At 39.1% G+C, this 12,755-nt stretch overlaps 1 protein-coding gene across 1 annotated transcript in view; it reads left to right on the top strand.

Annotated features, from left to right (window-relative positions):
* Positions 1–12,755, top strand: part of LOC120125130 — a 107,335-nt gene that overhangs the window by 53,705 nt on the left and 40,875 nt on the right. Inside the window, exons 18-22 of the mRNA XM_039143622.1 lie at positions 86–134; positions 241–378; positions 1,791–1,872; positions 1,971–2,049; positions 12,495–12,541. Of these exons, the coding sequence (XP_038999553.1) occupies positions 86–134; positions 241–378; positions 1,791–1,872; positions 1,971–2,049; positions 12,495–12,541 (395 nt within the window). The remainder of the gene's footprint in view (positions 1–85; positions 135–240; positions 379–1,790; positions 1,873–1,970; positions 2,050–12,494; positions 12,542–12,755) is intronic.

Raw genomic sequence — 12,755 nt, 5'->3', positions numbered from 1 at the left:
ATTTGCATGCAGTGAACTTTCAGTTGTTAGGTGAACGAATACCCGAGTTATGTTTTGATTGGTCTTGGTTGTTGACATTGAACAGCATTAAGTGAGAAGCTCTATGTTATCAAAGGGGGTTGTGGAGTAGGAAGGTACTTCTGAGCAATTATTGGTCATAGCATAAAACATCAATTGCCTATTTATTTGTTAAGGATGCAACTTTTTTATATTATTTTTGTTTCCTTTCTCAATCTTCAGTGGTGTAAAGATGGTTAATCAGTTGCTTGCCGGAGTTCATATAGCAGCATCGGCTGAGGCAATGGCTTTTGGAGCCCGATTAGGTCTTAACTCAAGAATGTTGTTTGATATCATCAGCAATAGTGGGGCAACATCCTGGTAGGTTTTTATACACTGAACTGGAAGTATGTGTTTTTTTCTATTGCTTTCTTTTTTACTTTTGTTTTGTTTTTTGAAACCTGACTACTAACTACATAGGCCCTGGGATTGGTATTCTTTTGTAGAAATATGTAGTCCCCTAAAGGAATCATAGAAGCATTATCATATCAAGTTTATGTTTATGGTTTAATGATTGTCCAACTCTGAACTTCGTAACAAGGTTACAGTTATAAATTGAAATGCTATGGTTACAAGACCACTTTGTCATGAGCAGTAAAATATTTTCCCATTTCTACTACTAAAACAGCAATAGCAGACAAATCTCTTTCCTATCTTTGGGTTTGCTACATGTGTCAGATTTCATCTTCATGTTCTTATTAGGACCATTTTTTGAGAAAGGTCCTTTTAGAGTTTGTTCCAATCACTGCCACATTTTTTTAGTATAGGGTGATTCAAGGTTGTATCTGTTCAAACTATTTCTTAACCAGTGACAAATCACACACCCTACAAAATCAGCTACTCGAACTCAGGACCTCTAGGGATAACAACACTCCTTTTAACCACCGAGGCCACTTGATGGGTTTCTGCAACTTACTTTTGAATGTAGAGTTTGGGGCTGAAAATAACTTATAGCAATAGGGATAGGTTTTTGGTAATTATCCCTTAAAGTGTTGCTGTATAATGGCAAATTTTCTTTCAAAGTTTATTGTTGATTTGATGATCCTAACAAACATTGTTTTGGGAAGTATCCTTGAATTTCCACGTTCATGCTACTTTTTTGCTGTAATCTAGTTTTGCTCATGTGTCATGCTTTGCTCTCAGAAATTTGGAATGTGCATTAGTTTTTTTATAAGATATATTTGATTCTACATATGAATAGCAATTTCCACTCACTTGAGGACTGGAAAAAGAGCATTTTCCTTTCTCTTTCACTCTTAGTCTTTTGTTCAACCGTAATAGAATGACCTTTTTTTAAAAATTTTCAACCTGGAAGTATAGGTGCAGGCGCTCATATGTTCTTGTCAAGTTTCTCACTTCACATTATCACCATTGTTTACTATGTCTGTAGTTCTTTTACAGTGAAGAAACATAAATTCTTATTAGATAAATATTTAGTATATAGTATATGAAAAGCTCATGACCCTTGTGTCTTGTATCCAGATAATTCAAGTTGCAAAATTCATGCCATGGTCATGTTCAAACAAACTGATCCCAGTTCCACATGTTACATGTTTTAATCTAACATCATCTATGGAACTTGAAATCTTTCTGGAATTGTAAACTGCATCAGTAATAGAGTCCTTGTCTTTAGAGAAACCTTTGCATTTCTTTTTTCTTAAAATAATTGGTCCAAGGCATTTCGATATTTTTCACTTTTGATGAGTTCTGATTGGATAATGACTAAATTGCAGGATGTTTGAAAATCGTGTTCCACACATGTTAGACAATGACTATACCCCTTATTCTGCCCTTGATATCTTTGTGAAGGATCTGGTCAGATAATTGGTTGCTTGTTCATCTTTTCCAATTGAAACGAATATAGCAGTAGTTATAATTTACGTAGTTGTAAGACAATGTTTATTTGCATACAGGGTATTGTTGCTCGCGAATGCTCAACCCATAAAGTTCCACTCCATATTTCAACTATTGCACACCAACTCTTTATTGCAGGTAAACCATAACCTCTCTAAGTCTGTCTAGAAATTGTGGGTGGCTTTTTTCTCTTCTTGTTTTACATTTTTTTACCTGAGGTGACTTGGTGCATAAATTGTACTGCTTTTATGATTTCATGTCTGTAGACAAAAAAAGAGAGAATAATACTAGAGACAATGACCGCTGCTTAGGTAGGTTACCATGTTCCCCCATGCAGCGGTGCATGAGGTTGAACCTAGAAAATTCATCTTGTGTGTGAGCCTTACGTATTGACAACACGAGACATTGGGGAATGGCAGAAGTGTGACTTCTTCTCCTCCCTATGCCAAAGGTGAAAACTACCAGTCACTTCCTAGAGTGACCCATGAAACCCAAACATTTTGTGAAGAAACTAACAAAATCCAAACTCATAAATTGAACCTAATAGGATCTAATACCATGCTTTGAAACAAGAAGAGAAGAAAATACCACTGGTATATTATTATCCTCATATGCTAGGTACATATAAAAGTTACAGAGGTTACACTATGGAAAAAAACAAAAAATAAATCCATAAATATCGTCCTTGGATTATTTGCATAATTCTATAGATTCTGTTACAGTTCTTAATTTTGGAATATGCCTAACAACCTATATTTATGGTGCGAGAAGATTTGATGTTGCTTGAGCTTTAAATTTTCAATCTATTATACTTGTAGTGGATGCTGCTGTGGTGGTTTAATTCTTGAAGAAAGGGTTTTAAGGTTCTCATCCTTGTTTCATATTGGATCAAAGATTGCATGCAAATCATGAATATGCAGGGTGGCTTTGAAAATTTGAAATATCCTACAGCAACATAATAGGTGTGCAGATTGCTTGTCTAATTTGGCCCTGAATTTTGATTCGGGAACTACTATTTTAGATAAACCTCCAGTTGAAATATGAAAGTTGTTAGAAGAGTAGTGTTTTGGTCATTTATTCCGGGAGTAGTGTTTTGGACAATTTGGAAATTCAGAAATGCCGTGGTGTTTGAAGGAAAGACCTTAGATCAGATTGAGCTATTTTTCATGGCTAGATTTAGGCTTGCTTCTTGGTTTTTAGCTAAGTTCAAGGAGGTTCCTATTACTAAAGACTCTCTCAATTGTGATCCATCTATTGGAGATTTTTGATGTTCTTCCACAAATTCGACTCATAAAGTTGTGTTTTGGATTCCTCCTCCAAAGGGTTATCTAAAATTGAATGTGGATAATAAAAATCAGAGACGGATCTCTATCGATTGTTGTTGGCTTTGGTGTTTTTGCAGTAGTTTTTTTTATAAGAATTGTAGGCCTTATTAAAAACCCCCTTCTTAACTAATGGAACTTTTGAGAAAGTTCCTTAATCAGCGGAGGGAGGAAAAGAGTGCCTTAGGATTTTATTGCTCAAGAAACACAGTACATAAAAAACAACCAGCAGACTGACTAAACACCATAAAAATTACAGAACATTTAAAACGACCAGTCCGCCCCTACACAATAGCGAAACTACCACATCCCCTACAACCACAATAACCCAAGACCCTACTGAATGACCTCTAAAGCAATAATGAGTGATCAGCCAATCCCCTGTTTAGCTAAGGTATCAGCCTCACAATTACATCTCCTCGGTATATGTCTAATAATGATCGCCCTCTCCAAGATTAAGGAAGCAATTTTTTGAACCAGTAAACTAAGGAAAGGAGGAGATGAAGTCAGCAGTAAGATCCAATCCACCACTGTCTTACAATCACTCTCAATAATTAACCTTCCTTGAGTCGCCCATTCCGACGATAGAAAAAATTCAATGCCTTTCTCTATGGCTTTCATCTCAGCGAGTGGAGGAGGACCTGGACCAACAGCAAGCGAGAAAGACCCAAGGATTTTGCTTTCCGAGTCCCTTAAAATGACCCCCATTCCCCCCAATAGCCCGTCCCCACTAACTGCCCCATCAATATTAACTTTAAAAAAATGAAGGGGAGGAGGAAGCCATTCCTGAACCTTCATCCTTTTAGGGTGCCTTGTCTGGTGCTTGTCTGCAAGCGACGGGTCTCCTACAAGAGAATCAACCTGAATGATAACGTTCGGGTATTTAGCAAGGAACCACTTAACCAACCTAAATCTGCATATGAAGAAAAGATTAGGTTTGTCCAATTTCCAATCATCAAAAACCGCCGAATTTCTAGCCTTCCATAGTGACCAAAGAACTACCCCCGGTATAAAGCTCCATATTAATGACTTTGGCCTTAAATCCGACCAGGAACACAGCAAAGAGGCTGGATCATTAGGTAAAACTGACGAGACTCCCCATAACCTCCAGAAACTGCTCCATAAATCCCATGCAACCTGACACGAAATAAACAAATGCTGAACTGTTTACTCCTGCTTAGCACATAACGGGCAAGACACCTCCTCCAACGTAACACCCCTTTTTATCAACTCCGATCTGACTGCCAGTCTTTGATGAGAAACCTGCCAGAGAAAAGTTTCGACTCTAGGTGGGGCCAAACCTGACCAAACGAATTTCTTCCAAGTGAGACTGCCCCCTTAGTTGGAAGAAAGGGTCAACCTGCAGGCTTTAGCAGTAAACAATCCATCACCCTTTCCCGACCACGCCAAAAAATCATCCACCGAATCAGATAGTAAATAGCAGTCATCAGGTTTTGTGGTGTTCACCATTCTTCTTATGGGATAAGTCCGTTGTTCAACTCCCATAGGTGCTCACCGTCTTCCACCGACAACCACCATTGACCGCCGTCCGCCGTTCGCCGCCAAATTCCGACCACTGTTCGCCGCCATTTTCTTGAGGGAAGTTCGTCTATTCATAGGGATTTCGATTTCAAGCTTAGTTTTTAAAGAAAATCAGCAAATCGGCACAGATCTACCCGAGAAAAGCAATTACAGTTCATAATCCCCTTGGAGCCGATCCACCTTGCTCCTGCCGACGGTGAACGTCACCACCAGTCCCAAACGAAGCGCCAGGCCATTCCGACTAAAACCCAAGTGTTGATTTGTTGAACGGAGCTGCCGTTTGCCGTTGAAAATCCGATAAAGCTTTGACGAAACCCAAGCCGCCGCACTGTTTTCCTTTGTTTTCCGACCGACCAGTTGACTTTTTCGCTGCTCCGTCACTGCCATTGACGTTCTCATCGACATCCGCTCAGAACCTGTCCGAATTTTGTACGTCATTGTCGTTGCTTTAGTCGTCCGAAGTTATGCCGGAGGTACTTTTATTTTCTTAAAAGCAATCCATAGCATGAAACCCTTGATTTTTAATCCTACAATATTCACAAGGTCCCTGGGTGTCTCTGTCTATAACTTGTTGAAGTTTTAAGGCGCCCACTGTTCTGCAATTTTCCTGCATTTTCTAAAGGGCGGGATCCAAAATTGTTTCCTAATTTCAGCTTTGAGCAGTTTTGCGAAATATGGGAGATCACTGGTCCGTGTTTATCGACAATCTCAGTAGAAGAATTGCTAGGGGTACGTTAAGGGAATTGTTTAATCACCATGGTAAGGTGATTAGTCTTTATTCTTCGTGTTAACAACAGAGGAAAAATATAGAGATTCAACCTTCACTTTTGTTCACTATGCAACTCAGACATAGCAGTTGAATGTGGTTTCCAAGTTGAATAACATTGTATTAGACAACAGAAATATTATGGTAAGAGTTGCTAAGTATCTGAATGTGTTTATTCATCATCATTCAGGAGGAGATGGGGCGAAAATGGAATTAAGATCAAATAAGCTTATTAGAAAAGCAGTAGAGAAAGAGTCTTTGAACTCTGATGGGAATGGTAAATTCGATAATAAGTTTCATGATGGTAGTTCTTATCGGGATAAACTAATGGGAATTACGAGTTCGTCAGCAAGGGTGGTAAGTAGGCAGACGAGGGGGAGAAGAAGCGTCTAAGGTCCCTCTTTATGTTTACATCTCGGTAGAGGAGAGAAGTTGGTTAAAGAGGACGTTGACCGGAATACATAAGCAGATATATGATTTGCAATTAATTTAGAGAGCCCTACACAATGATGGCATTAATGCTAGCGTTGTGAGATGGGGTTACACCAGGAACTCTTGCTTAGTGTCCTTTCAGTCGGAGGAGGAAATGTCAAAAGCTCTGGAGGAAAAATCATTGGAGTTCAATTATTGGTTCGACTGGTTGAGACCAGTATCATCGGAAAGAGGTGTTCCTTTGGCTTTCTGTGAAGTATTGTTAATCGGAGTTCCTTTAAACTGCTAGAATGAGGTCTTCTTCTCCAGTCTGGCCTCTCGGTGGGGGGAGTTAATAGAGATTAAGAAGGAAACCTTGATGAAGCAGGATTGCAGAGTAGCGAAGATGGTGATTCGGGTAGGAAGCCCATTTGATGTCCCGGAGACAATCTCCATTAATTCCAATGGAAGGTTGTATGTGATCAATATTAAAGTAAAATTGTCGACTGACGAACATTTGGAGGTATGGAATGCTGAGAGCGATGGTGATTCTTCTGATGAATGGGTTGTAGATACACCGGAGAACCAGTGCGAAGTTGATGGGATTTTAACGGAGGGGGAAGCACAGGAGGTTGGAGAGATATCCAAGGGGTTATATGTTTCATTTGATCAAAAGTCTCAGACAGGTAGAGTTGCGGCTTCTGTTTCGAGATTTAATGAGTCTGAAGTCCCGAGACGAGACAATTTTGTGGAGGTTAAGAAAGACAAGATGAAGATAGGCATATTGTCAACGACACAAACATTGTCAGATATCAATAAAGAGGTTAATAAGCAGACTGGAGACAGTAGCAAAAACAATCAGTAGGTTGGCTCAAGGATCACTAAAGAAGGACCATCACATCGTGGTTTTCGAAGGAGGTTCAAATCTTTGGGTCCTCTAAGTAGTAACGTTAATTACTCGGGGGCCTTGATTCGCGGTTGGAGATACATGGTGATGAGCTAGTTTCCTTGTCAAGGGATTGTTTCAGGGGAATAGGTTTTTCGCCAAACCGTGGTCGCACCTTAGATAGAAATGAAACAAATAGCAGATCCAAGGGTAAATCTTTCAAGAGAGTATATAGCAGAAGCAGGGGCAGGAGTAATTCAATAGAGGTTCGGAAGGAAAAAGCGAAGTCTTCAGACGTTTGTTCGGACGAGGTGGAAGAAATTTGTGCAAGTTGGGAAGTAAGCAAACTATTGGGTGTAACCTTCCGAGGAGGGAAGAAAGCGTTCATGGACAAGGCAAATGGTGTGGTTGATGGTAGGTAGTTGGGGGGTGGAATTTGAAGGTCTGAGGGAAGGTGGTATTTTATTTCTTTGTTTCTATGTCGGTTTTACTATGGTATCGTGGAATGTTAGAGAATTGGGAAGGAGAGAAAAGGCTAGGGCTGTGAGGAACATTATTGAAGGGAGGAAGCCGTCACTATTGTTTATTCAAGAAACGAAGTTGGAGAATATTAACCCTTCCTTAAGGAGGAGGTTAATCGGTTTGTGGTTTCTCCAGCTACTGAGTCAGTAGGAGGATTGAAAACGCTTTGGGACGAAAATAAATTGGAGGTTGAGACAGATCATGTTCAGGATAGGTTCATTGCTGTTAAAGGTAATCTCAAAGAATTGTCTATTTCATGCTGGTTTACTAACGTGTATGGGCCTTCAGTTGATTCGGAGAAAGAATTGTTCTTTGACTCGCTGTTAGCGTTTGTGTTACAACTGGAATGTCCTTTTTGTTTGGGAGGAGATTTTAATGCGTATTTAACTCAGGATGAGAAGTTGGGAAGAGGATATAATAGGTTCTCTATGAGAATTTTTAATGAGTTTGTTCAGAAGGCTAGCTTGAATAATCTTCCAATGTCGGGGGGCAATTTCACTTGGAGTAATAATAGGGAAAATCCAACCTTCGTCAGACTAGACATATTTCTAGTTAATTCAAACTTCTTATTTGTGTTTCCATGTCTCAATCAGAGTTTGCTAATGAGATCATTATCAGACCACAACACAATTAGTTTGGAAAGCAAAGGCACGGATTGGGGGTCGAAACCTTTTAGATTGTTCAATTACGTGCTACAGGAGGAGGGTCTAAAGGAAAGAATGGTGGAAGAATTCCAGCGAGTAAGGTTGGGCAGCAGAAGGATAGGGATTTACGACATTCTTAAAAGATCTAAAGTGGTATTAAAGGAGTTATCTAAAGGCAGTTACAATAGAATGCAAGGATCAATTTCAGAGCTAGAGAAATTTATTCATGTTTCAGAACTAGAAATACAACAAGGTTTTACTTCTGTCTCTATGGAATCTTTGGGTGTGGCTAGAAGAAAGCTTTGGGAATTATACAAGAAAGAGGAGGCGATGTGGTTGCAGAAATCACGAGTGAAGTGGGGCTTAGAGGGCGATCGTAACACAAGATTTTTCCACATGTGTGCAGCAAACAGAGGAAGGGTGAATGCTATTAAAGAGCTGAAAGTGGGGGTCAATTAACTTCGGATTCTGTCGATATTAAGGAGCACGTTAATTTCTTCAAAGAGGCTTATAATAAGAACCCTACAATTGAGGTTGAGGCCTTGGATTTTAATTTTTTCCATGATTTCAGAGGAACAAAATTCGTTTATGGAAAGACCATTCTTAGTGGAAGAAGTATGGGAAGCAATTTCGTCTTCCGATAGCAGTAAGGCACAGGGTTCGGATGGATTAACATTAGGGTTCTTCAAGAAATTTTGGCATGATCTTAAAGAGGATATTATGAAGTTTTTCTGAGATTTTTATGAAGCTAAGAGCTGGGATAAAGGGGTAAATCATTCATTCATTACCTTAATCCCAAAAAAGTTCAGTTCGGAAAATATCGAGGACTATAGACCGATAAGCCTTGTGGGTGGATTGTACAAGATTTTGTCAAAGGTTCTTTCCAGTAGATTACATCAATGTATGGATGCGGTTGTTACTCCTTCCTAATTTGCTTTCATCCCAGGTCGGCAAATTATGGATTGCTCCATTATTGCAAATGAGGGGATTGACTGTTGGAGGAGAAAAGGCCTTGAAGGAGTTGCGTTTAAGGTAGACTTCAAAAGAGCATATGATTCAATTAATTGGAGCTTACTATTGAAAATAATGGATTATATCGGATTTGGTAGGAAGTGGGGATAGTGGATGAATATGTGTTTCTACGGCTACCATCTCGGTGTTGGTGAATGGTTCTCCTTCAAATGAATTTCGGATCGCTAGGGGTCTACGTCAGGGTTGCTCTCTTTCTCCGCTTCTATTTAATTTGGTTGGTGAACTATTGAGCTTGATGTTGACAAAGGTTGTGAGGTTAGGCTTGTTTAGAGATTTTTAGATTGGGAGTCAAGGAAATTCTTTCGAGCTATCCCATCTTCAATTCGCTGATGATCTGTTAATTTTTTGTAATGCTTCAGTTGGGGAGTTGAAGAATGTGAGGAGGGTGCTTATGATCTTTGAGTTGATGTCGGGGCTGTAGATAAATCTTTCGAAGAGCAGATTATTTGGTATTAACGTGAACGACGATGAAATTATTGAGTGGGCTATAGCTATAGGGTGCTCTGTGGGTTTGTTCCCAACGGATTATTTGGGTTTACCACTTGGGGCGAAGAAAAACTCAGTTTCTTTGTGGGATCCGATTATTCAGAAGTTTTATAAAAAATTGACGGGGTGGAAGTCAGCTACACTATCCATCGCTGGAAGAATTGTGTTGATAAAGTCGGTTCTTTGCTCTCTACCAATTTACTTCATGCCGATTTTCAGATTGCCAAGGTGTGTTCTGAAGAGACTTAATTCAATTATGGCAAGGTTTCTTTGGGGGAGTCGGGAACGAAGAATAGAATTCATAGGGTAAGTTGGGGGACTGCTTGCAAGCCTAAGGCTTTGGGAGGACTTGGGGTTCCAAATCTCGATCTAATGAATAGAGCTTTATTGGGTAAATGGACTTGGAAGTTTGCCAATGAGAAAAATTCATGCTGGAAAAGGATAATTTGTTGTAAAAATAATATTGACCAGAATTCTATGGGGGTTGAGAGTTCGAACTCTTATAAAGCTTCTTGGATTTGGAATGAGGTTGTGAAGAATTGTTGCTCGGAAGATGAGTTTTGAGTATGTTTGCGGAGCAATTTTCAACTTAAAGCAGGCAAGGGGAACTCAATCAAGTTATGGCACATTGCTTTGCTGGACGGAGTTCCATTGAAGATTCGGTTCCCTCGTTTGTTCGCACTATCAAAGATAAGGAGTGGAAGATTGCCGATTTCAGGACTACTAACTCGTCAGGTTATTTTTGGGATATTGCCATAAGAAGAAACTTAGCTAATTGGGAGATGTTGCAATGGAATGAGCTTATGGCTTTGTTGTATAACTTCAATCCTACGCCTTTAATTGATGATAGTCTGGTATGGACAGGAGAAGGAGATGGGTGCTTTTCAGTGAAATCTTGCGTTAAAATTTTTCTTAGTAGAGTTGTCGATTGTTTTCAGTGGGAAAGTAACGTTTGGGTTGGTGTGGCTCCTCCTAGAGTTGAATCCTTTGTTTGGCAAGTGGTGCACAAGAAGATTGCTGTTAAAGTAGAGTTAATAAAACGTGGGGTACAAGGTATAGAAGATCCATTCTGTCCGTTCTGTGGGTCGGCTCAAGAAACGGTTTCCCACCTTTTCTTTTCTTGCAAAGTGTCTTAGGGGTTATGGACAAGCTTTTTGCATCGTTGGGAGGTTTCCTTTGCAATTTCGGAGTGTCTTAAAGTTCTTTTTTTTGTTTGGGCAGATCTTGTACCCAAATCAAGGGTTTGGGGGTTCATCCTAGGAGCTATTTGTGGTCGATTTGGAAAATGAGAAATGATATTGTTTTTAATAATGAGAAATTAGATTGTGTTTTGTTATCTTTTCTATCGAGGTACAGAGTGATAGCTTTGTTTTCTACTAAGTTTCCAAATCTGATGATTTCCTTTTATAGTCTTGTGGGGGACCTTGCGTTAGCTGATCGTTCGATGTGCTCTGCTAAGAGGACTTTAAAGGTAGTTACTTGGTCTCCTCCTCCTTCACGATTTGTTACAGCGAATGTTGACGGCGCTATGGATAAGTGGTGGTCGAAGGGTGGCATTGGTAGGTTGATTAGAGATGAGAAAGGAGTGATGTTGGGTTCGTTCTCTGAATGTATTGGATCCGGGCTTGCTATTATGGAAGAGTTGATGGCGATAAAAAGAGGCTTGAATTTGTTTCTTGATTTGGGGTTGTCGGCAAACAGAAGGCTTATTTTGGAATCAAATAGTGTTGTGGCAGTCAACTGGATAAAAAATCCATTAAGTTCTACTCCGATGTTCCTATCCTTAGTAAAAGATATTGCAGAGATTGTGGTAGATAAAGGTGTCATTGTGCGTCATGTGGTGAGAGCAGTTAATTAAGAAGCAGATAAATTCGCTAAACTAGGGATTAATTAAGTTGAGGGGATCTATTTATGTTGTTGTCCTACTTCTAGGGAATTTTCGACAGCTTAGGTTTAAGTTTAAGTTTGTTTTCTGTAGGGTAATTTTAATGCTTAATTTTACTACATATTTACGTAGTGTTGCGGGTTGCTAAGGATTTTGGCGGTCTTGTAATCTTATTGTACTTGATTCTTATGCAATAAAATTTATAAGACACTATTTTCCTCCTTCCAATGTTCATTAAGTCCTTGTTGCTTGACGGATATGAATGGGGTTTTTAAAGAGGCCTTCCTTATTATCAAAAAAAAAATTGAATGTGGATTCAACTGTTTGTGGAGATTGGCGAAAGAGTGGTATAGGTGGTTTATTAAGAGATGAGGTTGGCGAGATGAAGGGTTCTTTCCAAGAGCCTGCTGGTCCAGGCCCTCCTATTTTGCTGGAGCTTATAGCCATTAAGAGGGGTTTAATTTTCTTTGAGTCTATTCTTCAGAGGTTTAAGAATCAGTGGATTGTTGAATCTGATAGCAAACTTGCTGTGGATTGGGTTAAGAATTTAGATAGTTTTGCTATAGTTTATCTAAATTTAGTGAAAGAAATTGCTGCCATGATAAGAGTATTGGAGGGTGTTATCAGATGGGTTGATAGAACAGCTAATATCGAGCTGATAACTTAGCGAAGGCTGGTATTGGTTAGTTTTGTTGTTGGGTTTAGGATGTTTTGTTTGGAGTGTTTCGGGTTGTTATTGTAAGGGGGATTGGTTGTTTTAAACATTATGTAATTTTTCAGTTATTAATGAATCTAGAGGCACTCTTTTCCTCCTTCTGCTGATTAAGGAATACCGTTTGGTGTTCCTTTAATCATGAAGGGGGTTTTTAACGAGGCCTCCACTTTCTATAAAAAAAAGTTGTTGGAAGAGTATATGTCGGGTGTAGCATCATTTTATTGTTAACCTGTTGATTATATCTTAAGTACCAAATATAGATGTTATATTTGTGATGAAATTGTCCATGTTTATCTCTGCATGCTGTCCTCTCATTTTAATTTCAGAGTTGTCTTCCATACTATTAACAGTTATTATGCCACTATTGAGTAGGATCTGCTGCTGGCTGGGGTCGACAGGATGATGCTGGTGTCGTAAAGGTATACATGTCTAATATCATTATATTTTTCTCAATTGATAGAAATCTCTGTTCAAAGATTACTTATATTTCAAGATAAAGTGTATATCTAAAGAATATTGAATGGTTAAAGTTATTTTGCTCAAATGTTCACATTACTTCCCCTAAGTTGATTTCTATTAATCTGTCCCCTTTGGCATATTGCGATAAAGCTTGGTGATGTGCATGTGCCACAA

The sequence above is a fragment of the Hibiscus syriacus genome, unplaced genomic scaffold (genome assembly GCF_006381635.1).
Source record: "Hibiscus syriacus cultivar Baekdansim isolate YM2019G1 unplaced genomic scaffold, ASM638163v2 tig00110429_pilon, whole genome shotgun sequence".
Lineage (NCBI taxonomy): Eukaryota > Viridiplantae > Streptophyta > Magnoliopsida > Malvales > Malvaceae > Hibiscus > Hibiscus syriacus.
Note: the sequence above shows the minus strand (reverse complement) of the source record. Positions and strands in the feature narration are given on the sequence as shown.